Source organism: Anopheles merus, chromosome 2R (genome assembly GCF_017562075.2).
Source record: "Anopheles merus strain MAF chromosome 2R, AmerM5.1, whole genome shotgun sequence".
In the NCBI taxonomy this organism is placed as follows: Eukaryota; Metazoa; Arthropoda; class Insecta; order Diptera; family Culicidae; genus Anopheles; species Anopheles merus.
The window spans coordinates 18,336,044-18,363,889 of record NC_054082.1 but is presented as its reverse complement, the minus strand read 5'-3'; the positions used below and the strand labels follow the sequence as shown (position 1 = coordinate 18,363,889).

Below are 27,846 nucleotides of genomic sequence, written 5' to 3'. Positions count from 1 at the left end.
CCCACGGGTCGGAATCGATTCCGACAGGCTCGCACCCGACTCCGGGTCGGGTCGTGAAATGAATCGTATAACCCATCACTAGTTCCTGAGCGTTTGACAATCAGATGGTGCCGTTCAAAATGTCAACAAACCCATGTCGGTGTATTAGTAAGTTACCATCTTTCCGTACACGATTTGCTTCAAAATAAGCTAAATTGCACAAAGAAAGGAGCACAGGCTTTCAGGAATCGGATGCAAACTGAAGTTTTGCAGAGTCGGCCCACCGTTCGGCAATATTAATTCGATTGTAGAGCATGGCAGATGAACGAAACTTCCGGTCAACGTACTACGAAAAGGTCGGCTGCCGGGGTGTGGAGGAACGAAAATCGCTCGAAATCCTGCTGAAGGAGAAACCCCTCAATTTGACCAAGCTTACACAGTTCTGCATACGCTTCACCGTACCCAAAATACATCGTACCGTGCTATGGAACTCGCTGCTAGGTAAGGGAAATGCTGGCTGCCATGGATTGGAGGGACGGGCTGTACTGCACGGAACTCTGTTTCTACCTTCAGGTGTTACACCGGTTTACGACAAGTCGCGAGATTATGTGATGGAACAACGAGTAGCCGTGTATAACGATCTATTGAAGGCGCTGAAAACTATGCGAATAGTGGACGAGAACACGCCGACATCGAGAGTGCTGTACGCGATGTGGCTGCTGGAGAAGAAACAACTGTACCTTGGCCGAGACATCACTGTAAGTGTGCAGGAAAGACAGAAAAGGACATTTAGCTGATGACTAGCTCTGTACTTCCAGCAAGAAAGCCATTTCTGCAACATCACAAAAGTGCTGCTAGAAATATTCGACAACGACATCGAAACGTACTGGATGGCGAAAAGTCTGTACGACTACTCCGAGGAGGTGTCGTTGGAGATGGGGAAGCTGTCCGACCTGACGTACACGATACTGGAAAAGGAAGACAGCGGGCTGTACATCCATCTGAAGTCCTGTGATATGCTAACCGCACTGCCGCTGGCCGATTGGTACCGGTCGTTCTTTGCCGGGGTACTGTCGGAACCGGCCCTGATCCGCATCTGGGATAAGATCTGTGGCGGTGCGATTAAGATCGTGGTGTTCGTGATGATCGAAATATTGCGCATGCTGCGCAGACGAGTTCTGCGGTGCGTTGATCAGAAGAGTCTGTTCGAGTGCATCGACAGTGTAAGTTAGACTGGAGCCCAAAGGAAATCAAATCTTGATCGAATATTTCTTTCTTTCTTCCTCTTTGTAGATAAAAAACGAGCAAGAAACGGCCGATATGATCGTGAACGGGGCAATCGAGCTGTGGCAACAGAACAAGGGCCACGAGTACATCCCACAGTCAAAAGTGAAAGCACTCAGCTAAAACGCAAACGAGAAAACTGGTTAATACCACCTCTCGAAGAGAGCTGTACAATCGACAAAAGCGTTATGTTTATGTTTTTTTTATTTTTATTTTTTAAGATACACTTTTCAGTGTTGTGTTCAAAGTAAGCCCTGTACGTTTGTTCTTTTTTTAGTATAAGCAGATAAGAGATACAAACTAATCGCACATGTTAACTCATACCTTTTGACTATTCATTTGCTCTCGATGCGTCTGGTCCATTTCGAGCTGCTTAACGCGCGTGTAAAGGGCGGACCCGAGCAGCACCACCACGTTCGACGTCCACCAGAGGAATGATTTCGTTTCCTGGTACCACGATGTGGCTATCACCGTTTGGGCGCACGCTTTAGCCGTGCCGGAAATGTTATGCGTCAGCGGAGACGTTACCTTGATCTGGAGCGTCGTCACAAAGCCGATGGCAAACCCGCAAACGCCTCCGATCGTCATCACACCCCAGAACCATCCCTCGAACAAATGTTCATAGTTTGCCACCTTCTGCACCTCCCCGTTGATCAGCATGAGCGGAATGAAAAGCACGGCCGAGTAGACGTTGTTGTAGTAGCTTAGCAACCAAACCTCCTGGTTGACGTGCTGCAGCGTGCGCTTGGTGTGGATCGAGTACAGCGACAGGCTGAGCGAACCAAGCACACCGAACACGGTGCCAATCAGTGAGAACGATTCGGTCAAGCTTTCCTGATCGACACCGATCCAAAAGCCGGCCACAATCATCACACAGCACAGGCACGCTTTCGAGCTGGTCTTCTGGCCTAGCAGCGCGTACGTCAGCAGCACATTGAACACGGTCGTCAGCGAACGGCCGACGTAGTAGAAAGCCACGCTGACGTACTTCAGGCAGAGATTGTTCGTCGCTATCATGGCGGTGAACAGTATCGAGAGCGGAAGCACCTTGCGGAAGGTTTCCCTATCGAACGGATTGCCCTCCGGAAAGGAGACGGCCCGTGGATAGCGCTTGCTCAGCATGCTCATGGTGAAACATATCGTCGACGAGGTAAGCACCTGGAACCACGTCACAAACAGCGGTGCATCGAGCTTCAGCCCGCTCAGCAGGGCCTTGTTCACAAATACGGTAAGTATAGAGATGACCCTACAGACAGGAAAGCGGTTACAATTAGTTAGATGTGTGTTGTGCAAGCTGGGCCGTGACTCACCAATAGGCCGCCACAACGACCGCTATCCGGATGTATTTGGTGCATAAATTCTCCTTTTCCAATGGCTGATACATGGTTACGCCGGGGAGGTGTTTGATTTTCTAGGCCCACTTGAAGACAACTATCATCTCGGCCTTGCGAGGTATCTCTCAGTCTTATCGATAGAATTCCGGTTTGTTTTATTGGTTTTCCTTGCACGGGGGTTCCCTTTTTTCGTTTCTGCACCAGATTCGTTTTGTTTACAAAATTGCTGCTGCCTGACAGCTGTCAAAAGGCGCAACCGGCCATAGGAAACGTAAACAACGGCAAACACCGGATGCCGGAAGCGTGGTTGTTGCAGTGAATTCGAATGAAAAATAGAAAATGTCCATTCAGCTAGGAAAGCTATGTTCGCGTATTATCGAGCAACACTTTGGGGAAGTGGTGCGAACGGTGGTAGACGATCTGTTCGCATCGATCGCAAAACCCTTGTCGCAAATAATACGATCGACCGGATTGACCAAATCAGAGGTACAGTAAATAGACCACGAAAAGACTCTTTCCCCTTCTATTTACCATACCCAGTAATTGCGTTTCGCTTCGTTTTAGGTATGCAAATCGTTAGCCATTCTGATCAAGTTCAATATGGTAGGATTTTCGCTAAACAAAGCCCGCACCGGGTACGAGTATCGGCTGCATTACGATCGCATAGTGATGGTATTGCGCTATCCCCGCTACGTGCACCTGATACAGACAAAGTTCGGCCACGAATCGGCCGTCCTGATGGAGGAACTGCTCCGCTCGGGTACCCAGTGCGCATCGTACATCATCGTCAAGTCAATGTCGAACGTGGACGGCAAGGATAACAACACGCTGGCCTTGCTGAGGGACAAATTCGCAGACCTGGCGCAAGAAAACTACATAACCCGTGCACCGGAACCGAAACCGTCCGACGGTGGTGCCGACCTGATGGAGCTGTGCCACGACATTCCAAATCCCTTCCTAATGCCCGAGCTGGATTTGCGCGTACTGAAGGAACTGCACGAAGGCAAACCGGTCAAGGTGCCGGACGAGGACGTGCACTGGGTGGTGAACGTGGAGCAGTTTCACATCGACTTCCGCAACACGATCATGGTGACCGCGATCGAGCGGTTGATCGATAGCAATGCGGGCGAATGCATGAAGTACCTGCTGCAGCTGATGCGCGAACGCACCAACCCGTGGGAAGCGGTGTCCAACCCGATTGCGCTGGTGGATCTGCGGCAGCGCTGCGAACGAAAGTCGCAGAACGTGGAAATGCTGCGCTATCTCGACCAGTACATCTCGGTGATGGAGTCGAACGACTATCTGTCCAAGTTCGACACCAAGGGCGGCGGCCAGTTTACCGTGAACGTGAAGCGCATCTTCGAGCAGCTGACGTGGGCCTGCATCGAGAACATTATCGTGGAAAAGTATGGCTCGAAGGCGGCCCGCATCTTTCGGGTCGTGCGCATGAAGAAGTACGTGGAGCAGGAGGACATTCAGAAGGAAGCGATGGTGCCGGCGAAGGACGCAAAGCTGCTGACGTACAAGCTGCTGGAGGAGAACTTTCTGCAGATTCAAACGTTCCGCAAACCGGGCGGTGGAAATTCCGGTGCACCGAAGTCGTTCTTCTTGTTCTACGTCAATCAGCCGCAGATTGTGTCGATGCTGCTGGAGCTCAGCTACAAGGCGCTGTACAACTCGATCACGCGCCTCACGCACGATAAGACGGTCAACAAGCGGTTGATCGAAAAGAGCCAGCGGTTGGAGAGTATTGTTGAGACGATGAAGGAACGGGGCGAATCGGAAGCGTACATTAATGAGATCTTGGAGACGCTCACACCGCCGGAGCAGGAAATATTGGCCAAGGTGAAGCTGCGCGTGAAAAGTCTGTACAGCGCGGAGATCGGAATCGATGAAACCATCTTCATGCTGAAACTGTACCAGGAATATCAGAAATAAATACCGAATCGTAACAAAAGAGTAATCGTTTCTGTTTCAAGGAAGGTGTGTGTTTGTTTTATTTCACGCAAAAAGAGAGAATCAGCAAGCCGTTACGCTCCCGCAACGGACTCGCCTTCCCGAGAGCGAAGAGGCGCGCTTAGGCCGAAAGTCGGTTGCGTTGATGCTGCTCCCATTTGACCAGCGGACCGTGATCGTTGCGGAACTGGACACCGCATCCGTCCGCCACCAGACGGCCCTCGTCGTTGTGCTTCTGGTACACGTCGCGGTCGTACTTGGTGAAGCCCCACTTCTTCGAGACGAAGATCTTCTGGCGACCCGGGAACTTGAACTTGGCACGACGCAGCGCCTCGATGACCTGCGCCTTGAAGCGGTCGCTGGAGCGCACCGACATGATCGGCTGGCCGATGTGGACGCGAGCCACCGTACCCTGCGGTTTGCCGAAGGCACCACGCATTCCTGTTTGGAGCCTGTTTGCGAGAGCGAGACAACAGGAGAAAAGTGAAGGAGAATGTTGATTAGTCATTGCGGGACACAATGGTAAAATGTAGTGGGGTTCAGCGATGTAGTCAGCAATTGTCAACGTGTATAAAGGGTAATCAGTGGAAAGATTCATAACCCAATGCTCTGAAAATGGCAAATATCATCACGGTGGAAGGAGAAGGCGGAAGTAACCGCGCAATGGAAGCGTCATTCGCGGAAACGCGGAGCACTTACCGATCAGCTCCGGCACAGGACAACATCTTGTTGATGCGGATCACATGGAACGGGTGCAGGCGCATACGGATGTGGAACTGGTCCTTGCCGCAGAACTTGACCAGGTACTTGTTGCAGCAGATACGGCCCGCCTCGAGCGCCTCCGAGCTGAGCTGCTCATACTCGTCCGACACGAGATGCACGCAGAGCGGGAAGTCCTCCACGCATGCCTTCTTGCGGCCCAGATCGAAGATGCGGATTTTCGGATCCGGAACACCGCGACAGAAGCGCGATTTCGGGTAGGGTTTGTTTTTGCAGTAACGATAACACCGAGCCGGGCGGCGACCCATTTTTTCCGATACACACGTGCGATTCCTCCGACGTACGAGGAAAAAGAGAAATGTGTGCCTGTCAAACAAGCTGACGCATCGTGAGCGGTAGAGCGGCGGGTTGGCTCATGCGCCCGGGCTTGACGGACTGTCAGGCCCGTTTGACAGTCGCTGGCGGAGTAAAATCATGACAAAACTTGTGAAAAACCTAATTAATTTCTAGTTTTCTTCACGTAGATCGCAAAATATGTCCGTTTTGAAAAGTTCTTCAATTGATTCATGCCTGTATCGAATGTAATTTCCCCTTTTCTCAATGATTGCAGATTAGTTCAGGATGGTTCGTGCCAATCTGGCATAATGCAGGAAAATCACACCGTGACCGTTTTGGTCAAGTGATGTTACAATTTACTGCCACGAACATTGTAAATATTCGGTTGATATGGCAAATATGTAATAAATAAGTCTTAAAAAATTATAAATATTTTTACTAGGGCAAATCAAATCCAAAAAATTAAACTGAATGCCAAAAAAAATGCATGTTCGAAAAAGGTTTCAAATCATTCGAACATTCGATGCTGTCACCGCAACGTCACCACTTTTTTATCAACTGTTGGCCAAAGGAAAGAAGAAAAAGAAGCAAGAACACGAACAAGATTTGCTGGACTCGGTGGTGGCGTTAATTGTTTCCCCGGTGTTTTCTCCGTTCGGTTCCGTGGACATTCCGCGGTCTGGTGTAAAATGCCTGTGTAACAACCTGCCGCTCGGCAACCTGTATTAGAAGTACTGCAAAACGGGTGCCTCGGTAAACGGGCCAAACGCGGAATCGGTCTTTTTGTCGGCTTTTCGTTCGCTTCTTACATCTTCCTCCTCCACCCGGGTTTTGCTGGACACGGGGTGCGTGTGTGTGTAGGTGTGCTTAATACGGTGACGTGAAAAAGCAACAATCTTCCGGAAACGGAACATTCCCAGTTCCCCTTTGCCCGGCAGACACTCTGGCCGTCAGCATGAATCGGTCCACCAAGAGCACCACCCTTCGGAAGACGGCCGGCTACTCCAGCCTGATAACGTTCGCCGTCCTGTTGCTGGCCTGGCTGTGCGGATTCTCCAGCCGGTTGTTTGCGGTGATCCGGTTCGAGAGCATCATCCACGAGTTCGATCCATGGTGAGTCGGTGGAGGGAGAAATGCTGGAAAACCCGATCCTTTGGTACGGTTTTCCAGCGAGGTTAATGATCCCAAAGAGGTGTGTGTGTGTGTGAGGGTGGGTTGGAAAGGGGGCGTGAGGTGAGAAGCAGCAACTCGCAAGCGATTACGTGTCCCTTGCAAGGGTTGGGATTGTTTTGTTTTCGTACGTGGCTCGCTGCACGCGCACACAAATACAGGGCCAAAAGCACGCACACGCACACATACGCCTGCACGAAACTCACCAGGTGCGACCAGGAGTTTATTTCATGCCGTTCTTACGTTTCGTTTTAACACAGGTTCAACTACCGTGCCACGGCACACATGGTGGAGAATGGGTTCTACAAGTTCCTCAACTGGTTCGACGAGTCCGCCTGGTACCCGTTGGGCCGCATCGTCGGCGGCACCGTGTACCCCGGGCTGATGATCACGTCCGGCGGCATCCACTGGCTGCTGCACACGCTCAACATTCCGGTGCACATCCGCGACATCTGCGTGTTTCTGGCGCCGATCTTCAGCGGTCTCACCGCCATCTCGACGTACCTGCTGACGAAGGAGCTTTGGTCGGCCGGGGCCGGCCTGTTCGCCGCCAGCTTCATCGCGATCGTGCCCGGCTACATCAGCCGCTCGGTGGCGGGCTCGTACGATAACGAGGGCATTGCGATCTTCGCCCTCCAGTTCACCTACTACCTGTGGGTGAAGTCGGTGAAGACGGGCAGCGTGTACTGGGCGGCCTGTACCGCCCTGTCCTACTTCTACATGGTGTCCGCCTGGGGTGGCTACGTGTTCATCATCAATCTGATCCCGCTGCACGTGTTCGTGCTGCTGATGATGGGCCGCTACTCGCCGCGCCTCTTCACCTCCTACACCACCTTCTACATCCTCGGGTTGATCCTGTCGATGCAGATCCCGTTCGTCGGCTTCCAGCCGATCCGCACGAGCGAGCACATGGCCGCGTCGGGCGTGTTTCTGCTGCTGTTCGCCGTGGCCGTGCTGAAGCACGTGCAGACCGTGCTGTCAAAGCAGGAGTTTAAGCGCCTGTTCCTGGTCGGCGGTCTGGTGGCGGCCGGTGTCGTCTTTGCGGGCGTCGTGCTGCTCACCATGCTGGGCGTGATTGCGCCGTGGAGCGGCCGGTTCTACTCGCTGTGGGACACGGGGTACGCGAAAATTCACATTCCGATCATTGCGTCCGTGTCGGAGCATCAGCCGACGACGTGGTTTTCCTTCTTCTTCGATCTGCACATACTGGTGTGCACGTTCCCGGTGGGTCTGTGGTACTGCATCAAGAAGATCAACGACGAGCGCGTGTTTGTCGTGCTGTACGCCATCAGTGCCGTTTACTTTGCCGGTGTGATGGTGCGCCTGATGCTGACCCTGACGCCCGTGGTGTGCATTTTGGCCGGCGTTGCCTTTTCCGGGCTGCTGGAAGTGTTCCTGAAGGAGGACAGTGCGGCCGGCTCGAAGGAAAGCAGTGCGGAGGGCGAGCAGGAGGACGCGACCGGAGAGAAGAAGCAGATGTACGACAAGGCGGGCAAGATGAAGCATCGTCCCAAGCACGATCTGTCCTCGCACAGTGCCCACGGCGAGCAGAACACGGGCCTTGGATCGAACGTAAAGAATATGGTGATTGTGGCGATCCTGATGCTGCTCATGATGTTCGCGGTACACTGCACCTGGGTGACGTCGAACGCGTACAGCAGCCCCTCGATTGTGCTGGCCTTCTACAACAGCAACGACGGGTAAGGGTGTATTGACGGGCAGGTGAAAGTCTTTAACGATATACCTGACAATTTGCTTTGCTACAATTACAGCACGCGCAACATTTTGGACGATTTCCGCGAGGCGTACTACTGGCTGTGGCAAAACACGGCACCGGATGCGCGCGTCATGTCCTGGTGGGACTACGGCTACCAGATAGCGGGTATGGCCAATCGAACCACACTGGTAGATAATAACACGTGGAATAACAGCCACATCGCGCTCGTCGGCAAAGCCATGTCCTCGCCGGAGGATAAGGCGTACGAGATCATGACCTCGCTCGATGTGGACTATGTGCTGGTCATTTTCGGCGGCGTGATCGGCTACTCCGGCGACGACATCAACAAGTTCCTGTGGATGGTGCGCATCGCCGAGGGCGAACACCCGAAGGACATACGGGAAAGCGATTACTTTACCGACCGGGGTGAGTTCCGCATCGATTCGGAGGGTGCACCGGCCCTGCTGAACTGCTTGATGTACAAGCTGAGCTACTACAAGTTTGGAGAATTGAAGCTAGACTACAGGTGAGAGATAGGGGGGAGTTAGCAATCTATTTGGAGACTATTTAAACCCTTAAATTGCTTTTCGTTTTCTTGGCTTTTACTACTACCCCACAACAGAGGAGCTGCCGGATACGATCGCACCCGCAATGCCGTGATCGGCAATAAGGACTTTGACCTGACGTACCTCGAGGAGGCGTACACGAGCGAGCACTGGCTGGTGCGCATCTATCGCGTGAAGAAACCGCACGAATTCAACCGGCCCGCACTGAAGCCGGACGAACGGGTGTTGCCGGCGGGCGAGTTTGTGTCGCGCAAAACGTCCAAGCGAAGGAAAGGACTGATCAAAAACCGTCCCGTCGTGGTGAAGGGCAAGAGGAATAAGTAGGGTGCTGTTGCCAAGTGGATCAGCGAGCGCTGCACGGACTCCTGCAAAGCGTTACATTTCAGCTAATGGGGGAGGGAGAAGAAGAAGCACTACGAGCGGTCTTGTTTCTGTCGTTTCCTTTCCTCACATTGTATCCGTAGGAGTACCCATACAACCTTTTTTTTTGTTAGTGTAAAACCAAGAACCGTTTTGGGAGGGGGCAAATAATTATTATCCGATCGTTTTATGTGTCGGCAGGCTCACACTGCAACCAAAATGCTGTGAAAAGTGGTTAAATGCAAACTGTCGCCCCTCCCCTTTAATATCTCCCCAATTCAATGTTGGACCTTCGATTTGCCCCCCGCGGTCGTTCGTGTCGCCAAAACTTTTATCTCAATTTTTTGGTTCTTTATTGTAGTGTGTAAAGGAAGGGCATGCAGCAGGCGCCCCCGGCTAGTGGCAGACACAACATCCAACAAAATAAGTCTTACTATAGATCTAAAACGCTAGAACACTGGGATCAAATGCAATAAAATTAGGCGACAGCGTGGGAGCTGCGAAGAAGGAAGATGTTTTGATCCGAGTTACGTGTTACAATGGTCTGCCCGGGGGCCACCACAGCCCGCTCACCGTTTTGATGTGTTTTGTGCGCACCGAATACACTTTACAATTCCCCCAAAACCTCACCCACCCGACATTGTTTTGCAGTTTGTTCTTTCTCCTCAAGCAGTGGTCAGTGGACTGATTCGCCCTAGATTTCCATAACTAAGATGTTGAGCTGCAAAGTGCAAGCACAGAAAGATTGAAAGTGAAGCATTTGCATTTAGGTGGACAACTTTTCTGTTTGCCCGTTCCATACAAGTAGAGGAGCAAAAAAGAGAAAATTACAAATGAACAAATACAAGTAGATCTAGAGAAAAAAAAACCCGGTTAATACCAACAAACACAATAGTAAACTGCTGAAGAAAGAACGGCACTACACTCACAAACAACCTCAAGGTGCAGCTGCTCATTGCGAAGTGTGTAACGTAATGTCTCTTTGCTCTTGCTGAAACTGTGCGATCGTTCTGTTACCATGGAGACGTAAATTTTATGCTGGATGCACATGGCAAGGGCGCGCAGAGAGGATCGGCAAGCGCCTTCCGCTGGCAGAGTGAACAGAAGATCGAACTGTTGAGCGCGCGCGCCTTGCCTGTTTGAGGATCGATTCAATTAGGATGTGCGTGTTGTTTATTTGCGCATCTGCTATATTCCAACGATATCTGATCGTCCTTGTGGTGGGCGTCTTGTTCGTGCAGGCAAGATGGGCAAGTGAACAAGTAAAGCACAGCAAAACAAGATTAAAAAATATATATATATCGAACGATCAACATCTCATATATAGAAAGATCACCTCCAAGCCGACCATTACACACTACGAAAGGAGTGAAATAAAACACGCATCGAAAAGATTGAAACAATGATCAACTTGCCAGTATGAAGTCGTTTGAAATATTGAGAAAACTAACGGAATGATGCTGTATACATATTTTTTTTTAATTACTTGTTTTTTCCTTTTTCTTTACAGAAATGAAGAAACCTTACTCGCAGCTTGAGGCCCCGCAACGCGTCCCTGCAGAAACATCGAGATACAGTCGAAGGATACCACTTTTTGGGTGTGGGAAAGTACGGTACTATATGGTCCCCGGGAATAACCCAGCAGCATCAGATGGCGCAGACCTTTCGCATAGCCAAACAGTGTGTGCTTCAAAAATCCCGTACCGCTTGCTCTACTCACCTGATCGCCACCAATAGATCGAGTGAACCTTCTGATGACGCGCGGGTCGTGATCGACCGAGTTGCGAACAAACGTTGCTGGACGTTCCGGTGGTAAATATTTTGAACCCAGATCGCGAAACGGATATCTTGGTGATACGGATGATACCCATTTCTTGTGTGTGTATTTTGGCGGCAATCACAACGAGCATTACTTCACACCCGATCGCTAAATGGACTGCTTGCTCACACATCACGGGAGAGGGGCACGGCCGCAACAGAAAAGAACGCTTCCTTATCTCCGAGTAACAAGGGTCGCCTGTTTGCGCTGTGTCGATCGCTGTTGACAGTGTGTCGCGCGTTGTCGCGTGCATGCGTACGGCGGTAATGTGTGTGTGTGGCTTGGCTTGGTACAAGCGTGCGTGGTGGGGTGGTGTGGAATGGTGTTTGCTACGGCGGCGCCTTCAAATTGACCGGCTTGGGCAGTGGCGCGCTTCAGTCAGCTCCGGTGGCGGTTAGTAGGAAGTTGCGAGCGCGTGCATCGTATGCGCAACGGTGCTTAGATATAGCGTGAAGCGCGTTTGGCGATAAAAAGGTGAACTTATCTTTTACCGGGGTTTTGAATGAACGTAGTGAACCGAAACAAGAAACACGCAAACATATAGGTGATAATTAAAGAGTTTTAAAAGCAATTTCGGTAAAAAAAAAATAAGTTTTTAGATTAAAACGTTAAATATTGCGATAGCTAAGAATTACATGATTAGCGATAAAATGGAGTGCTAAAAGTTATAGCGTAGTAAAAAACAAACAAGCCGCCTGTTACCGTCTCTGATAAGCAGCTATCAAAAGAAAATACGGAAAAAACACCATGCAAGAGTGTGCTGCGGCAACGTCCGACCTGCGAACCAGTAGAGCGGGGGCAATATCATATGATTTTGAAGATTGACCTACTTCTGCTGAACCGTTGCAGCTGTGTGCTGTGTGTTATGTGTGTTAATGTGTGTTCTGTTACATTACCACCTCCTGCCTGCCATCCCACCGGCTTCGGGGGAGTCGGGGAACATTCGGGAGTAATTATGCTACCGCTGCGTGCGCATAAATTCTTCGAAGGTCTTTTCACCAACGAAGACCAACCGCAAGAAGACGCGCGCGCGAGAGAAGAAGGCCATCAAGTTCGGCACAGAATGTTTCGGCCTGGCAGTGTGCAATATCAGTGAAAGCTGTGAGGCGGCTCTGGTTTAGGTGCAGTTTGAGCCACGGCAGTCCCCTGTGTGTGTATGTGGCCTTGGTGTGTGGTGCATCGGAGTTTTCATTTGCTACTAAAGCTTTAAGCTTTCACTAGCGTGTGCAGGTGCTGTGGACGGTACGGTATAGGCTTTGGTTGAGCATCCGCTACAAGACACTGGCCGGCTGGGTCGACCCTTCGCAAGGTCGCGCAATTAAATTCGCTCCGTGCGTGAAGCGTGTGCAGTACACAATTGCACGGCCACGTTGCTACCATATCGTTAGGCTAAAAAGGCGACCTGCTGGAGGAGTAGTGAAGTGTTTAAACACTTATTTTAACACCCCCGGGCTGATGCAACGTGGGCTATTCCGGATAGCGTGTGGTGTGGCGAACTAGTTCAAAATATTTGCCACACACAGTCTATTAATAGAAATAGTGCTGCACCCATGAAAGAGGTTCGAATGGATAATGCATCGCGGTGTACTAGAATAGAGGAATTGGATATTTAGTCATATTTTATGTTGCAATACCAACGGGAGACACAGTTTTTAAAGCATTCCATGCCTATTGCTAGACCAGTTGTGGAATTACGTTCAACCTTTGGTTGATGTTCTTTGTTCTTTCCCCGCTCAAACAACGCTAATCGTTCATGAATAAACATACCAGCAGTCCATCCACGGCTCCTAATGCTTATCAAACGGCACCCGATTCTCGATTCGGTCCGGTTTTAGCCGGTTGTTGTGATTATTTTTTTAAATATGTAAATTTAATGCCTCCGTGATGGGGGGAGCCATTGTAGCGTCTGGATTGTGGATTTAGATAAGGAAACATTTTTTTTGTAATCACTTGGTAGCACAACGCCTCAAGACCACCACGTGTGAAGTTCTTCTGGGGCCTTCCGAAAATGACCTTATTTTTATGTTTGCTTCAATTTTTACTCTTTTTTGCAGCGAAGCTCCTGAACTTTAGTTTCGATTCGCCCCGGACGTCGTCGTCGTTAGTTTGTTAGTAATCGGTAGCCAAACAACCGCACACAATGGACGTGGTAGACCAGCACCAGCCTACCACTCCTGCCCCATCGCCCGACAGCGAAGACGATGACACGCCACTTGCCATTAAGTTGAAGACGCAAAACGGTGGAAACGCACCGGCCGGTCCCACGACCGTTCCACCGGCCCACTCGCCCTGGAAGCGCAAGCAACTGGTTGACGTGAATCCGCACGGCAGCCTGGACCTGAGCAAGCTGTCGATGCGGCGAAACTCGAGCTACGGCAAGCTGCCGTCGGAGGCGCCCGAAGCGAAAGTGCTCGTCATCTACACCGGCGGCACGATCGGCATGATGCGAAACGAGAAGAATGGTAAGGAGATGGGAGTGGCTCAAATTGGCACACAAACCGTGGTAAACATGTAACTATATCGATTTGTTTGTTTGGCTTTCCCGCAGCGCTAGAACCACGGCCGTACGAGTTTGTGCGCAAAATACGCCAGTACCCGAACATGCACGACGACGGGTACGCAAGCAAGCGGTACGGGCCGGCGAAAAATATGGCCCCGTTGGTGCTGCCGTACGTGGAGGGACAGCACCGTCGCATACTGTACCAAATCTCCGAGTACGAGCCGCTGCTCGATTCCTCCAACATGAGCATCTCGGACTGGGTGCGCATCGCGACCGACGTACGCCAGTCGTACGAGTTTTTCGACGGGTTCGTGATACTGCACGGTACCGATACGCTGTCCTACACCGCGTCCGCCCTGTCGTTTATGTTTGAAAATTTGGGCAAAACCATCATCATTACCGGGTCGCAGATACCGATCTTCGAGACGCGCACGGACGGCAAGGACAACTTTACGTCCGCGCTGATCCTGGCGGGGAATTATGTGCTGCCCGAGGTGTGCATCTTCTTCAACAGCCGGCTGTTCCGCGGTAACCGCACGATCAAGGTTAGCAGCGAGTCGCTGGACGCGTTCAATTCGCCCAATGCGGCCCCGCTCGCCAAGATGGGCATCAACGTGGAGGTGGACTATCGGGTCATCTTTCGGCCGTGCACGGTCGACAAGTTTACGGTGCACCTGCAGATGGACGAGAACGTGGGACTGTTGCGGCTGTTTCCCAGCATCTCGGTCGCGACGGTCAATGCGTTTCTGCGGGCGCCGATGCGTGGCGTGGTGCTGCAGACGTACGGTGCGGGCAATTTTCCCACCAACCGGGCGGATCTGATCGCGGCCCTGAAGGAGGCGAACGAGCGGCAGGTGCTGATCGTGAACTGTACCCAGTGCAACGAGGGTGCGGTGTGCGATCTGTACGAAACGGGCCGGCAGCTGCAGGAGGTTGGCATCATACCGGGGTACGATATGACGCCGGAAGCGGCACTGGCCAAGCTGTCGTACGTGCTGAGCAAGCAGGAGTGGGACTGGGAGACGAAGAAGAAGGTGAGGTGGTCTGGAGAGTGGATGATTTTGCTATTGACACTTATGGTGTGTGTGTGTGTTCTCTATATCCTCTACAGATGATGAAGAGTAATCTGCGCGGAGAGCTCACCTGTGAAAAGCCGCCGGAAATGCAAGAGTACGATCTGATCGATGCCGTTGCACGTACGCTTCATCTTACGTCCACCAAAGAGCTGGGACAGCTAAAGTCTTCCCTCTTTCCGGCGATGGTCAGCACGGCCGTGCTGGCTGGCGATGTAACAAAGGTAACGCGCCCCTCTGGCAGCTTGAGACTATCGTGTATCTAACGACCTTTCCTTCACACCTCCTCCTTCACCAGCTGACGAACCTGAAGAACTACGGTGCCAACATGTCGGCCGAAAACTACGACCACCGGACGGCACTGCACGTGGCGTGCTGCGAGGGCAACATCGAGATGGTGCAGTATCTGCTGCAGAACGGTGCCGCCGTGCACATACGCGACCGGTACGATCGCACACCGCTGATGGATGCGATCATGCACGACCACCATCAGGCGATCCGGTTGCTGATCAAGTGCGGTGCCCATCTGACCGGCTCGATACGGGCGATCGGGGATGGGCTGTGTGCGGCCGCGGCCCGCAACCAGCAGGCCAGACTGGAATCGTACCGCATTGCCGGGGCCGACCTGTCGCAGGAAGACTCGTGCGGCCGTACCGCACTGCACGTGGCGGCGCTGTACGGGCACGTGGAGATAGTGCAGTATCTGCTGAAGAACTATGCCGAACCGAACGCGATCGACTATCTCAGGCTGACGCCGCTCGACTACGCGCTGAAGGCAAACTCGGAGGCGGTAGTGCCGGTGCTGGAGCGCCACGAGGCAGTGCGGGGCGAGGAGCTGTCGTTCGATGCGGACAAGCGGCTCCAGATGAAGGATTCGTTCGACTAATTGTGGGCTACTGAGCGTCTCGTACACTTTTTGCATTATTGTGATACGCGAGGTGGTGGAAGGAGGACAGGGGAATGTGCTAGAGTATGTTGACAATGAATGTGAAGGTTTTTTTGTTGAGAGGTAGCTACTTAAATTTTGAACCTACATTAATAGCCCACCAGTAAAGTGCAGTGTATTGATAAGGAATTTAAAGCGAAGACATTAAGAACGAACACAGTCGGTCTTCTACTGTAATTAGATTTAAAACACACAACAAGGAAGGTAGAATAAAAAAATATATATTCCGCACCAGTAATAAAAAAAAGATACACAAATGTCGAGTTTGACACCTCTGACCGTTCAGGTAAAGTTAAAGTGGCTGCGTACGTTACTTTTTCGACGACACTTTTTAGCACGCCGATGCAAGAACTAAAAAAAATGTTTCATCATCCCAAATATGATATATTCGTATAGATTCCTTCCGAAAATGTACAATTTCACGCTTCTAACTACAAACTACATACGCATAGCCTTTACAAATCGTACCAAACTGCTTACCAAACGATAACAAAAACTTACCCTAAACATTGACTCATTGTACAAGCTCCCGCCGTTAGCTTACCGCTTCCCTGCCATACGCACCAGGTGCTCCACGAAGCTGCCGATCGCACAGTGGGGAAACATCTTCTCGCAGCTCGTCTTGCGCTGCCGGCCCGCCTGGATCGCCTGCTCAATGGCGGTACCGGTGAGAAACCGGTCCATCCAGTCGGCCCGCGACAGCCCCTCGACGACGGTGTCCACGGGCGTGGGCTTACCTTCGGCGACCGCTACGTTGGCCTCCCGCACGTACCAGCAAATCGTCCGCTGCGCACAGGCCACCGTATCGATGTCGTAGTCTTCCATCGTTCGATCCAACGACCCGAGAAGTGTCCACAGCAAACTGTCCTCTTGCGCACCGCCCCGCTGCTGCTTGTCTGTGGGGAAGAGATGAAAATGACACCAATGCAGGCTTGATTACGTCGGTTGGGCGAAACGTGCATTCATCGCAGCAACCATTGCGGTGGGAAATGCTCAACGACACAGCCGCACAGTCCGGTGTGAGGTGTTCGAAGGGTTGCCTGCAAGGTTTGTTGAAGCCGTCCCAGCTGTAGTGGAACAGGATGGAACTTAGCGTTGAGCCCAGTGTCGCCTCGTACGATGCCGGCCCCGGCCTTCCCTTTGCCGACCAGCCGCCCTACTCGCTGATGGTTTTGATCAAACTGTTGGAGCTGAACAGTGGCAGCGACGAACCTGAGGAACAGCAGCAGCAGCAGTACACGCTTTCGCTGCAGTGCGGCAAGGAAAAGGATGATGCCGTCGGCACGCTGACCATGCTGAACACGATCAAGCCGGGCATTGTGGTGAGGTAAGTGAATAATTGTTTTTTTTTCGTTCACCTAATAAATGTTGTGCCCCCACCCTTCGCTACAGCCTACAGGAGGATGCGGAAAAGTTTGCCCGCTTCTTGACGGACAGCACCGTCGAGGTGGCCATCAAGGCGAACGACTCGCCGCACAGCTACCGGGGCGTGCTGCAGCTCAAGGACACCAAAGTGATGGCGTTCGATCCGACCGCCGACAGTGGCACACCGGTGGCCGAGCAGTTCCCCTTGCACGATGCGTCCTCGTCCAAGGAGGCGGGCATGGTCTCGATGGTGCTGCAGGTCGTGCGCAGCGTTGCTCCGGTCGATCCGCTCGCCTCGTTCGACGTGCTGTACCGCATCAACGACAGCAAGCTGAAATCGGCCGACAGGCAGGAGGTGGAGGTGCGCCAGCTGCTCGCCTGCCCCAAGTGCAGCCTGCCGCGAGCGAACGGCGATTCGTGCTGCGGGTACGAGATTGTAGATGGCATTCTGAGCAAGAAGATGGTGTCCAGCACGGAGCAGATGATCGAGCGGCTCAAGGAGAAGATCAATCAGGTCAAGCTGGACGATGCGATTGGGCAGCGGGACTCCGTTTCCGACCCCGACGGGTGCGGGAAGTTCTGCAGCCAGTGCGGTGGACTGACCATTACCGGTGCAACCTGCGCATCATCGGTCGCCAATGTCCGCCCAGGTCGTGCACGTTCGTCCCACACGCTGGCGGAGAATCGTGCCGACGAAGGGCTGGCCTGTGGAAAGGATTTGAGCGGTCGTAAAAGCATCAAGAAGACGACCAACTCTTCTATCCGGTATGGCTTGTTGCAAAGTAGGGGTTTACATCATCCTAATCGTTTTCTCCCTGCTCCTAGTTGTTGCGAGCGTTGCAAGGCTTGCTTGGATTGGCTGCCGGACGCGTGCTGCTGCCCGAAGTGTGGCTACAAGCCCAAAAAACAGGAATCCCGCTCTCGGTTCTCGCTGCCGGCGTACTTCAACGCTCCCTCGGTCGCTATCGATCAGCACCGGCCCGATGAGCAGGACTCGTCGCTGCGTGGTTCCGACACGATGGTCGCCTCGTCCGACTCTTGTCGGCTGTGTAACATTTGCAAAACACGCTGCATTGATTGCGCAAACCAGATCAGCCAGCAGGGAGACCGTACCTCGACCAGCTCGTTCAGCACCGGTCCGCGGCAGTCGAAACATATCACGCAGGGCCGTCGACGCTCCACCGTCGCCAATGTAGCCGCCACGAGACCCATCACGCGTCGTCCCTGGCGTACGGAGCGGGAAGCAAAGGCTTCCGGCTCGGTGGTAGAGCTGGACAATGGCCAAGGTAAGCGCAAGGAGCAGATGCAACAGGTGTACGGCGCTAAAGGCAAGCAGGATCCGAAAAGCGGCCGTAACACAGCCGTCTCGAATGTGAAACAGCGGCCGACGGCGAAACAGATCCGCAAACAGTACAGCGCGACCGTGCGCAAAATTAAGCACCAAAACCGGAACCTGTACTCGTACCGGTTCGGCAAGCGCCACCCGGGCATTGTGGTCGGCCATCGGACGTGCATGAAGCGTGATCCGCTCGTGCCGGCCCACATGGGCTGGCAGTGGGACGTGTGTCCGCCCGGCATCGGCAAGCGGCGGCCCGGTTGGCGCCCGGGCGCCGTGCGCCGGCCGATCATGCAGCTGATGCAGCACTTCCTCAAGTGCTACCCGCTGGACAATGTGCCGGTAACGAAGCGTAGGTCGGTCGGTTTCCAAGGGGCCGAGCAGGAGGAGGAGGAGGAGGGAGACAAGAAGCAACGGCCTACCCTGCACATCACGCGCAAGCATGGCGAGTACGCGATCACGATGCATCCGCTCAAGGATTCGGCCACCCTGCAGAGGACGGACGATCCGTACCTGCCCTGCAAGCCGATCAAGTTCAAGCTGGCCAAGGACCCGCACCGCACCAAGCTGTACCTGCTGCGGGACGCCCTGAAGCGCAAGGGTTTGCCGCTGTGCGGCTGCAAGGAGCTGACCGACTGTGGTCACTGTACCGAGCGCGAGAAGCGCCTGCTCGCGGAAGAGATACGCCGCTCGTCCAAGGTGCTCGGCCTTTCGGCGAAAACGTCCATCGCGGACATACCGAGCGGCAGCGAGAGTGAGCTGGACGTGGAGTTTACCCCACCGTCGGCGATCATCCGGCCGGATATGAAGCGGCCGGACGTGGTGGTGGCCGAAACGCAGTACAACGCGCAGGACTTCCAGCTCAAGCCGGTCGTGGACGAGAAGGACGGCAGGGGCAAAGCTGCTGCTGCTGCTGCTGCCGGACGCGCCCATGGCAAGGGGGATGGAGCGGGCTCAAAATCCACCAACCAAAAAGGCGCGGCGGGTAGTAAGAAGGGAGCTGCCGGTGGGCCGGATGCAGGCGGCGCGAAGGTTCGCATATCGGTCACGAAAGCTAAAGGGGCGGCAGGAAAAGGACCTGGCGGAGGAGCGGCTGGCGCGAAAGGAAACGAACCCGGCGGAAAGGGCAACAAAAAGTAACTGCCTTCTGACCCACTGCCCCCTGCCAGCCCATGGCTTCTGTTTCTGTTCTGTGAACGCGCCACGACGACCTCATGCCGGGTTACATCCCTATTTTGTTTCGTTTTGTACTGGATGTTCTGGTTTTGCAAAAATTGTGGGCGAACCGCTTCTTGTTTTTAGCTCAACTCTTATTGTCACCTATTTCCGTCACATTCTTTTACACCTTGAAATAACTTTATCTCTTATCGTTTTGTGAAACCAAAAATAGAAATTCGCGTTCTTGTTTTCCTTCCCGTCCCAGAACGATGTGTCTGCGCGTGTGTGTGTGTGTGTGTGTGTGGGGGTTAATTTGTCCGGGCCCATTTGCACGTCACAAAGGTCACAACAAAAGAGCGCGTCACTCGGTCACTTGTGCGTCATTCCCAGCCAGCTTCTTGCAGGCCAACTTCAAGCACAGAGGGACGAACACAGCACAAGACAGAAGCAATGGGCAGCAGGCACCGTGTGGCCACGACTCCTTAACCCTGTGCTGTGGCTCCCAACACGCAATCACACTTACCGCCCATACCGTCCGCCTCCGGTCGGGATTTACTTTCAGCGCGTCGCGGCCCTCCCAGCAGGGCGCCGGTGCCGTTGGTGAAGGTGCGGGCAGCCGCCCCAATCAGCGCGCCGCCGACGGTAAGCGCCCCGGCAACGGCCACGGCGCCAAGGTTAACGTTCAGCAGCGGAGTGCCCTGTCCAGGGGGAAACAGATCGGCATGGATAGCTCGTTAGTGTGCGATCGCATCCCGCAGGCCGTGCCGCAGTCGCTGATGGTCGGCTGCTGCCCGACGGTCGCCTACTGCTGCTATCCGACGCAATGCTTACCTTGAGCACGGAGCTCATCACACCGCTGGCCGACTTTTGGACCGGAATCGACAGGAAGGGAATCGCAAAATCTATCTCCACCTGTCCCGGGGGGGGGGGGAAGAAACCGGGGCGGGAAAAAAGGAATTACGTTACCAAATTTGCGTTTAGAGATATAAAAAAGTCCTATGTTTCTACCTTTCTTTAAAGCTTTCGTTTCGCTTTTGATGTTGCAAGGCAGCAAATGGAGCTTTACACCTACCTCGATGCTGTTGTCCTTCGTTTCGAACGATATGAACCGCGGTTCGCGCCGCCAGCCGTACGACGACGCTTTGGACGCTCGGGCACGCGGCCGCACCGTTGTGCCGGCGGAGTAGTCGAGCGTGTAAAAGCGATCCTCCTCGGACAGGGCGACCGGTCCGTACGCGCGGCCCCAGTGCTGGCCACCTACGGTATCGTTCGGCGCCGGTCCGCCCAGTGCTTTCGGGCCCTGCTCGAGTAGCAGCACTGCCAGCGCAAGCATGGACACGGTGAGCATTGTCGCCGTCCTGTCGGTTCCAGTGCTATTGCTAAACTGGCACATTGCGCAAATTGTGGCCCTGAACTAAGTGCTCGCTGCATCAACGATCGGCGCGTTGCAGCCATGACAAGTTTAGCGGTTCATGGCTTTCGATTCCCTGAGCCACACTCCCGTGTGTGTGTGTGTTTTTTTTCCTCTGTCTCTCTCTCCCTTCTCATCGACTCAAAAGGCAAATACGCAAAAGTGGTGCGCAAATCATTCGAGTGCGCGAGAACGATTTATCATCATCATCATCGTCGTCGTGCCGCAAATCGTTTTGAATTGTGCAGTAACACGATGGAAAACAATTCACGCTTCGGAAAGCCATGGCGCGCGTGTGGATTGGTTTTCCGTACTACTGGTGGTTCGAACTACAAGGAGAAGGGGGCCCGTCATATGTTGTTGCTTCGTTGGGAATGGTGCTAGTGAAAAGAGGAAAAGAAATGTATGTGTCTGATTATGCTGACTGCATTCGACGGTTATGCTATCTGCTTGCCCGCGAGGAGCTGATGTCACACTGCAGTGCCATTGTAGGGCAGTTTCGAAACTGCAGCATTCAAATTGCATACGTAAGTCGGTTGTGATGTAAAGTGGGAATGGCAAGGCTTTTTCTTTTGGTGGAAAATGCACAAGACCCTTGCCGATATGCTACTAGAGGTTTCAGTTCCTGCCGTATAACCTAGTTTTAAGCCACTTTTTTTTAAAACTAAGCATATATAAAAGCTTTAACGCAGGCTTCTCGCTAAAAAGAAGAACCACTGAAGCCTTTTTAAACAGCATGAATATCAATCAATTTTAAATTCGATCGAGCCACTGTTGATCTATGCTCTCGCAGAGGAGGATGATCGTAGGACATGGTTGGGTTTGTCCTTTATTGTTTGTACCTTTGATCGGTCATAACAAAAGCAAACAATATTAAAGCTTTTACAATTGTACATCAATATTTGTTGCCCGTTTTCCCTCCCTGATTTTACTCTAGCACACTCAGCGACGCACAGTTTTGCAGCGTCGTGGTGCATGTTTTCTTGGTTGTGCGCTGCAGCCACCACGCTAAGAAACGCTGCAGCGAATTGTTAATTTCACGCATCGTGAATAATTTAGTGGTGGAAAATTAAACGCAACCCGGTGACAATTCTTCTTCGGTGCGCGTGACACACATGTGGCCATTATGTCATCGCTGTGCACTGCCGAACAATTAAATGATGCAATCGCCGCTGCAATACGGCACAATTTGTCTATGTGTGTTTGTGACGAATCATTGTACTGTTACCGATGGATTCAAGAGATTATTCTATCATCTTTGTACAATTTTAGTCCATTTTTTTAAACTTTGTAACTTTAATAGTCTCAAATTCTAAGCTGTTTAAAGATCTTAAACAATAAAAAAACACACACAAATACAGACATGAATGAAGTATGCTTCACAGCTTCGTACACTGGTTTGATACTGTTTTGGAAATATTTTACGTGTTATCTTCTCTTAATACTACACAGTTTAGTAGTACAATTCAGTTATTTTATTTTTTGTATAGTTGCTTCACTTGAAGGCATTTTGATCGTGGCCGCTTCTTCTCTTCTGTTTTCATTTTGTGTTTCCTACATCATTTGGTTTTTGATGTTGTATGTTTCTGTGTGTTATGTTATAACGCGTTTTATTTTAGATTGTCCTTTTTGTGTTCCTTTTCACTTTACCATTAGTTTTTCCCCACTTTGTTCATTGGTTTGGTTTTCTTCTATTATTTATTTAATCAATATTAATTGTTTGCGTCTCTTATTTGTATACTATGTTTGTTATTCACTGTCTTCTCCGTGAATAGTACATATGGTATACCATATTAAGATATTTTAGGATAATTGAATACATCGTTTCCTTTTCGAAAAATGTTCTTCTTTTTCCAAAATAACTTTTCTACAATTATTTATCCATTAAACAGTAGTTAAAAAGTGTAATAATTCATTAAAAATGCCTTCCCATTTTGCAGAAATTTAGAAAATAAAAAAAAGGATTTTTAAGAACATCTAGTGGAGTTGTCAAAGCGACAAACTGTTGTATACCGATTAAATTACCATTCTAAATTAGAACTTCATGTAATGCTCGGAGTGAAAGCAGACCTATCGATCGCAGTGAAAGCAAGCGAAAATATCAATCACACCCTCCAAAAATCAAGGAAGAAAATTTGCCCATGGAAAGTGAAAAATGGTTCCCAAATTGTCAACTGCGCTGCAACCTATCGTGTGGGTATGTGTAGGTGCGTCTTCAAGTTTGCCGATTACACCTTTTAGCTTGCGCAACATCAAACCATCTCGTCTTCCCACTTCCTGCCCCCACCGACAGAGGGAGAAAGCACGTGGGCTCGTTGGGGGAGAATGGCATGGTGGAAAAGCCTCTAGATTATCAACGCCTCTGTTGCGACGAAAGGAAAACTGTCAACTGCAGCTTAAGAAAACTATGGCCAACCCCCCGCTACCATGGTTTAATCGCGGTAATGATGTTCATAATTCCGCATTAAACGTTCACGGCTTCCTACCCTCCACTAGCAATAGGCCTCCGATTATCGGGTCTTCTTTTTACGCGCTCCCTTGTTTTCTTTTCGGCCCATTAAGTGACTGACACACACACACAGTACGCCCGACCGTCCGACAGAAACCATGCGGAGCCCACCGCGCAGCACAACAATCGCGCAGCGTTTCACGCAACAGGGCACATCTTTTGAATGAAATGCGGCAGAATAGAGATGCGCACCACGTGCGATGCAGAAGGAAGTCGTTTGCGTAGGCTTTAGGGTGCGATACCTTCGTCCATGGGGGGGGGGGGGGGAAGTGGTTTGTACTGGCGATGGCTTTGATGTTGTTTCTTTATGCTGTTTCTCCTCTTTTCTCTTGTTTTCTACGCAAAAAGGTCGTGAACCATCATCATTGCCGGTTGTTTTGGAGGGAAGCTCGCAAGGAAAAACATTCGTTTGTAATTCTATTATTCATTGTGTTTGGGATGATTGTCGCCACTGCTGCTGGTAGGAGGAGCAGCAGCTCGATCGTCGTGGTTCGAGTATAAAATATTGTTTCGCCAGCCAGAAGGATTCATTACAGTTGGTACACTTCAAACGTTGACAACAATAGTGTGAGCACTACAGAGCAGTCGCAGAAACACCCATCTCCAAACTCATCTCCAACTTCATAAAATGGCAGCTCGTGCAGCTTACTTTGTGTCGGTTTTAGTGCTAGCAACGATCGGTTGGCAGCGTGTGGAGGCTCAAAGGTAAGCACGGTGCTGTGGCGATGTATGCAGATGTACTAAGAACTGTTATACAAAGTGTTATACCGAGTGAAGCAGAGTGTAGTGCGGGTGTTTTCAATCCGTACCCGTGTGCTATTTCGAGATTGCTCATTCATTTTGTCCTACGGTCTCTGTTGACTTTCTCCAGCAATCCGTGGCGCCGACAGAACGACAGCTTTGCGACAGAATCCGCCAGCGATCGTAGCCAGCGGCTTGGGCTAACCACCGGCTACGGTGGCGTTAATGGGTACGGTTACTCCAGCTCCGGCCTCGGTTCCTACACTCCACTCAAGATCGATCTCGGCGGCGTCGTGCTCGGTACGCTCGTCGGTATCGGTGCGCTGCTGCTGCTGCCCAAGCTGGTCAACGTGATCGGCGGCGGGTACGGTGGCTCCGGACACTACCGTAGCGCGGACAGTGACCCGACCGGCATCAGCGATCTGATGAACAAGGTGGACGACTATCTGGCCCAGAACAACATCGATTCGGGCGCGTGCATGCAGAAGGCCGTCTGCAGCTACCTGCGCTCGTCCGACTACCACGCCCAGGTCGGCACGGCCGATCAGGTGGAGCACATGATTCTGGCGCTCTCGGAGTAAGTGCTTAGCTTTCTATTCAGGGTTTCCGTTTTTTTAATACATTTGTGTACTACGTTTCCCCATGCAGAAACTCGATCATCGATTACATGCTGGACGGAACCGCCATTAAGGAAGCGATCAAGAACGGGAAAATGCAAACGGCCCGTTCGTGCGACGAGATCTACTCCACCTGTCCGCTCGATCGCCAGTCGACGCTGAAGCTGTTCAAGAAGATGTTCCCGATCGGCAACTAAGCCCAACAGCGGCGCAACAGCTAGCAGGCAGCAGGCTCACCCTGCCGCATCGCAGTCGGGGATGTTTTGTTTGTGTTTCATATAGTGGAAGCGGTTTGCAAACAGATGTAGCCAATCTGCGCTGTAGCCCACGCTTCAAACGAAACCGACCGTTTGTTGGAAGGGCTTATTTTTAGCATTTTTCCACAGCGCAAGGAAGCACAGGGTGCTGGAAGGGCCTGCGGGTGACCTCGGTCCTCCATGTGAGACGAAACGAAACATCAGCGACTGCAACAGCGGACAGGAACGGTACCAGTCTGTTGATTTGCGTGACCCTGGCAAGGGGAAAGCGATGATCGTTTTAGAAATTAGAACAACGCAACGGAAAAAAGGCCACGACACCTACATAAGCCGCATACCGTTACCATCTAGCATAAGCATACACTTACACGAGGGATCTGTTTCTTATTTAAGCTACTATTATTTTCGTTCCCCGACCTTACCTTAACCAGTCGGGAGCGAAGTATTTTTTTTTGTAATGTTTCTTCTGCATTGTGGGGTGTATAGTCGCGTGGTTTTTGGGGGGGGGGTGTATTTCAGCGTGGTTGTAAATAATATGTACGACATTGGAGCGTGAGACGAACCGTTTAATAAAGCAAGAAACGAGCAAAAACCCCTGCAACAACGTGCGATCGTCGTCCCTTGAAGGGTGCGGCTGTGGCTGTGGTTGTTGTTGATGTTTTGCTCGGTTGGACGGCCCCGCACTAACCTACGCCTACTTGGTTGGATTTTGGACGCGTGTTGTTTGCGTTTTGGAGTTTGCAGCAAGGTCACCTTGTGGCGGTAGGTACTATAAATCAATCCCTTTCGTGACGCTGTTGATCTGTTGCCCACAGGACAAGCAAATAGGGATGGCAGGGCAAACACATATCGCAATAGTGATTAAAGTAAAGGGATTTAAAGCAGTTCCACTTCACTCTTGCGAACGAGTTGCAGCGCATCGATTGCAGCGCATCGAGCATGCAGCCAGGCACGGTGGTCTCTCACGTACGATCTAAATGTGGCCGCCCAAATAAATCCCAGAACCACCAGCGACCAGAGCGATTGGGTCACCGATTGAAACATTCCCGAGTTTCCCTATCCCTTCCCGTGCTGCGGGCAAACGTAAACAGTTCTATCGAAATCGAATGCCAAGAGTGGTAACGGGTTTAAAAATAAATCAACCACACTGGCCGCCCCTACCGGTTAGCTCGAACAACGCCCGCGATCGGGGCAGCACACACTGATTGTATCAGCTTCAGATTGCCATCATCATTGTTTATCGGATCGATTGCGAAGTGAAAAAGAAATGAAAGTTAACACAAAACAACAACGGCACCACAAACCAGCACAGGCCAACAAAAGCACGCGAGACGCACGCTCGTGTGTGTTCTTGTTTTCCCTTTTTTTAACTTTTGCTCACTTTACAAATCATTGTCACCTTCGCGCTCGTGTATCGGGCAAACCGGGCCCTGACACTGACAGTGTTGTGTTTATGCTAGTGTTAGTCACTACTACTACGACTCTGTTCATAGTGCGCCATTCGCTTTCCACCTCCTTCCGATGGGAAGCGCATTACCCTAAGGCGCTAATGCTAATGTCTCGGAAGTAACTTTGCACATCTGTTTGAACGATCGGGCGCGTCAGGTTAAATGCCATGTTTGTAATCGGTAATGGTTGGTAATTTGATGCATCGCATTGTGTATAACGGTTTGATGCGATCGATTGTCATGACGGGCTATTGGTCGCCCGTCCTCGAACAACGGTGACTGTAATGGTGGTGGTAGTGGGATACGATCGTCGCATGTTTACATCGCCATTGGCATTGTGAGGTGCGTCGCTGAGTGTTGGGCCTAAATTTAACCACACAAATCACCATGTAACATCGTCTGACCATCTTGTAAACGTTTCCGCTATTGTGCTGGGATGGTGGCCCATTGGTAGAATCGATTTGTCCGCGATTGTCTTACTCATACGGTACAACTAAGTGGGATTTGATTGACTAATCTCTTCCATGCAATAATGTGATAAAGTATTTCTGGTGATTTAAACTTCAGTCAAAAGCAGCAATTGTTGTCATCGAATTTAATCCAAAATGTAGTACATTTGAATATTCTTTGCCAATCAAAAACAAAATAAAACCCTCCAAGCACGTGCATTTGAGTGAGCAACCATGCGCCTCCACGCTCTTCACGTACGCAGCCCATTAAGGTGCGCAATCATCCGTGCACGTAGCGCAGCCGCCTACCTTTTACCACCGCGCACCGGTTCGCATTCCACCGCCGTGGTAAAGATATTTTAGGGTATGTGATTCAAAATTCAAACCCCGTCCGCTTCCCCTCATTCTTCTACCAAATGAACCTTAGCTTCGCGGGTGATGCGCAAATCATTTATTCACCCAGCGAAGAGATAGATGGGTGGGTGGCAGAATCAGGTGGTCAGGCGCTTTGGGAAAACAAAAACACCAACTCACGAAGGTGCGAAGGTAAGCGGCAAGGCCGGCGTGTGCGATGAATCATGAATCCTTCTTTTTTGGTTTTTGCTACTCGTGTTGGTTAATCACACAACATTCCGACCAGCCCTGGATGGTGTGGTAAAGAGATTGTGGAACGTCGGTCTTTGTATGTGGTTTTGGCTTCGAGCGTTGAGATTTTTGCGATGCATACGCATGCATACGTTTGTATATATATATATGTGTGTATTGCTCCAAATGCTTGGTTGGTGATTTTTGCTA

General features: G+C 51.4%; 9 protein-coding genes across 11 annotated transcripts; 6 read left to right on the top strand and 3 right to left on the bottom strand.

The window, feature by feature from the left end:
- The first annotated feature begins 115 nt into the window (after nt 1-115).
- Nucleotides 116-1,537, top strand: LOC121588818 (TBC1 domain family member 7). Its single transcript, XM_041907214.1, has 4 exons — nt 116-480; nt 553-737; nt 798-1,202; nt 1,273-1,537. Exons 1-4 carry the CDS (start codon nt 294-296, stop codon nt 1,384-1,386), a joined length of 891 nt encoding a protein of 296 aa, XP_041763148.1. The 5' UTR covers nt 116-293; the 3' UTR covers nt 1,387-1,537.
- Nucleotides 1,486-2,807, bottom strand: LOC121588817 (GDP-fucose transporter 1). The gene is made up of 2 exons (XM_041907213.1): nt 2,574-2,807; nt 1,486-2,509 (listed from the first exon to the last, which is right to left on the bottom strand). Exons 1-2 carry the CDS (start codon nt 2,645-2,647, stop codon nt 1,582-1,584), a joined length of 1,002 nt encoding a protein of 333 aa, XP_041763147.1. The 5' UTR covers nt 2,648-2,807; the 3' UTR covers nt 1,486-1,581.
- LOC121588816 (DNA-directed RNA polymerase III subunit RPC3) lies at nt 2,402-4,560 on the top strand. Its single transcript, XM_041907212.1, has 3 exons — nt 2,402-2,491; nt 2,802-3,083; nt 3,162-4,560. The coding sequence occupies exons 2-3, from the start codon at nt 2,937-2,939 to the stop codon at nt 4,533-4,535; spliced, it is 1,521 nt and encodes a 506-aa protein (XP_041763146.1). The 5' UTR covers nt 2,402-2,491; nt 2,802-2,936; the 3' UTR covers nt 4,536-4,560.
- A 3-nt stretch (nt 4,561-4,563) lies between these two features.
- LOC121588819 (60S ribosomal protein L10) lies at nt 4,564-5,642 on the bottom strand. Its single transcript, XM_041907215.1, has 2 exons — nt 5,253-5,642; nt 4,564-5,005 (listed from the first exon to the last, which is right to left on the bottom strand). The coding sequence occupies exons 1-2, from the start codon at nt 5,579-5,581 to the stop codon at nt 4,675-4,677; spliced, it is 660 nt and encodes a 219-aa protein (XP_041763149.1). The 5' UTR covers nt 5,582-5,642; the 3' UTR covers nt 4,564-4,674.
- Nucleotides 5,643-6,167: 525 nt separating this feature from the next.
- On the top strand, nt 6,168-10,828 carry LOC121590796 (dolichyl-diphosphooligosaccharide--protein glycosyltransferase subunit STT3B). The gene is made up of 4 exons (XM_041910793.1): nt 6,168-6,722; nt 7,040-8,479; nt 8,552-9,022; nt 9,119-10,828. The coding sequence occupies exons 1-4, from the start codon at nt 6,565-6,567 to the stop codon at nt 9,384-9,386; spliced, it is 2,337 nt and encodes a 778-aa protein (XP_041766727.1). The 5' UTR covers nt 6,168-6,564; the 3' UTR covers nt 9,387-10,828.
- A 645-nt stretch (nt 10,829-11,473) lies between these two features.
- LOC121590797 (L-asparaginase) lies at nt 11,474-16,060 on the top strand. 3 transcript variants are annotated; one of them, XM_041910796.1, is made up of 5 exons: nt 11,474-11,785; nt 13,296-13,703; nt 13,790-14,775; nt 14,853-15,038; nt 15,113-16,060. In XM_041910796.1, exons 2-5 carry the CDS (start codon nt 13,382-13,384, stop codon nt 15,698-15,700), a joined length of 2,082 nt encoding a protein of 693 aa, XP_041766730.1. In that variant the 5' UTR covers nt 11,474-11,785; nt 13,296-13,381; the 3' UTR covers nt 15,701-16,060. The 3 variants fall into 3 exon arrangements, with proteins under 3 accessions (XP_041766730.1, XP_041766728.1, XP_041766729.1); XM_041910794.1 differs by having other exon boundaries at nt 11,476-11,715; XM_041910795.1 differs by lacking the exon at nt 11,474-11,785 and adding an exon at nt 11,870-12,483.
- A 240-nt stretch (nt 16,061-16,300) lies between these two features.
- Nucleotides 16,301-16,722, bottom strand: LOC121590256. The gene is made up of 2 exons (XM_041909740.1): nt 16,701-16,722; nt 16,301-16,656 (listed from the first exon to the last, which is right to left on the bottom strand). The coding sequence occupies exons 1-2, from the start codon at nt 16,720-16,722 to the stop codon at nt 16,301-16,303; spliced, it is 378 nt and encodes a 125-aa protein (XP_041765674.1).
- On the top strand, nt 16,718-20,638 carry LOC121590795. Its single transcript, XM_041910791.1, has 4 exons — nt 16,718-17,087; nt 17,153-17,890; nt 17,951-19,597; nt 20,182-20,638. Exons 1-4 carry the CDS (start codon nt 16,843-16,845, stop codon nt 20,453-20,455), a joined length of 2,904 nt encoding a protein of 967 aa, XP_041766725.1. The 5' UTR covers nt 16,718-16,842; the 3' UTR covers nt 20,456-20,638.
- A 3,412-nt stretch (nt 20,639-24,050) lies between these two features.
- LOC121590804 lies at nt 24,051-25,837 on the top strand. The gene is made up of 3 exons (XM_041910810.1): nt 24,051-24,244; nt 24,411-24,857; nt 24,929-25,837. The coding sequence occupies exons 1-3, from the start codon at nt 24,168-24,170 to the stop codon at nt 25,092-25,094; spliced, it is 690 nt and encodes a 229-aa protein (XP_041766744.1). The 5' UTR covers nt 24,051-24,167; the 3' UTR covers nt 25,095-25,837.
- The last annotated feature ends 2,009 nt before the right edge of the window (nt 25,838-27,846 follow it).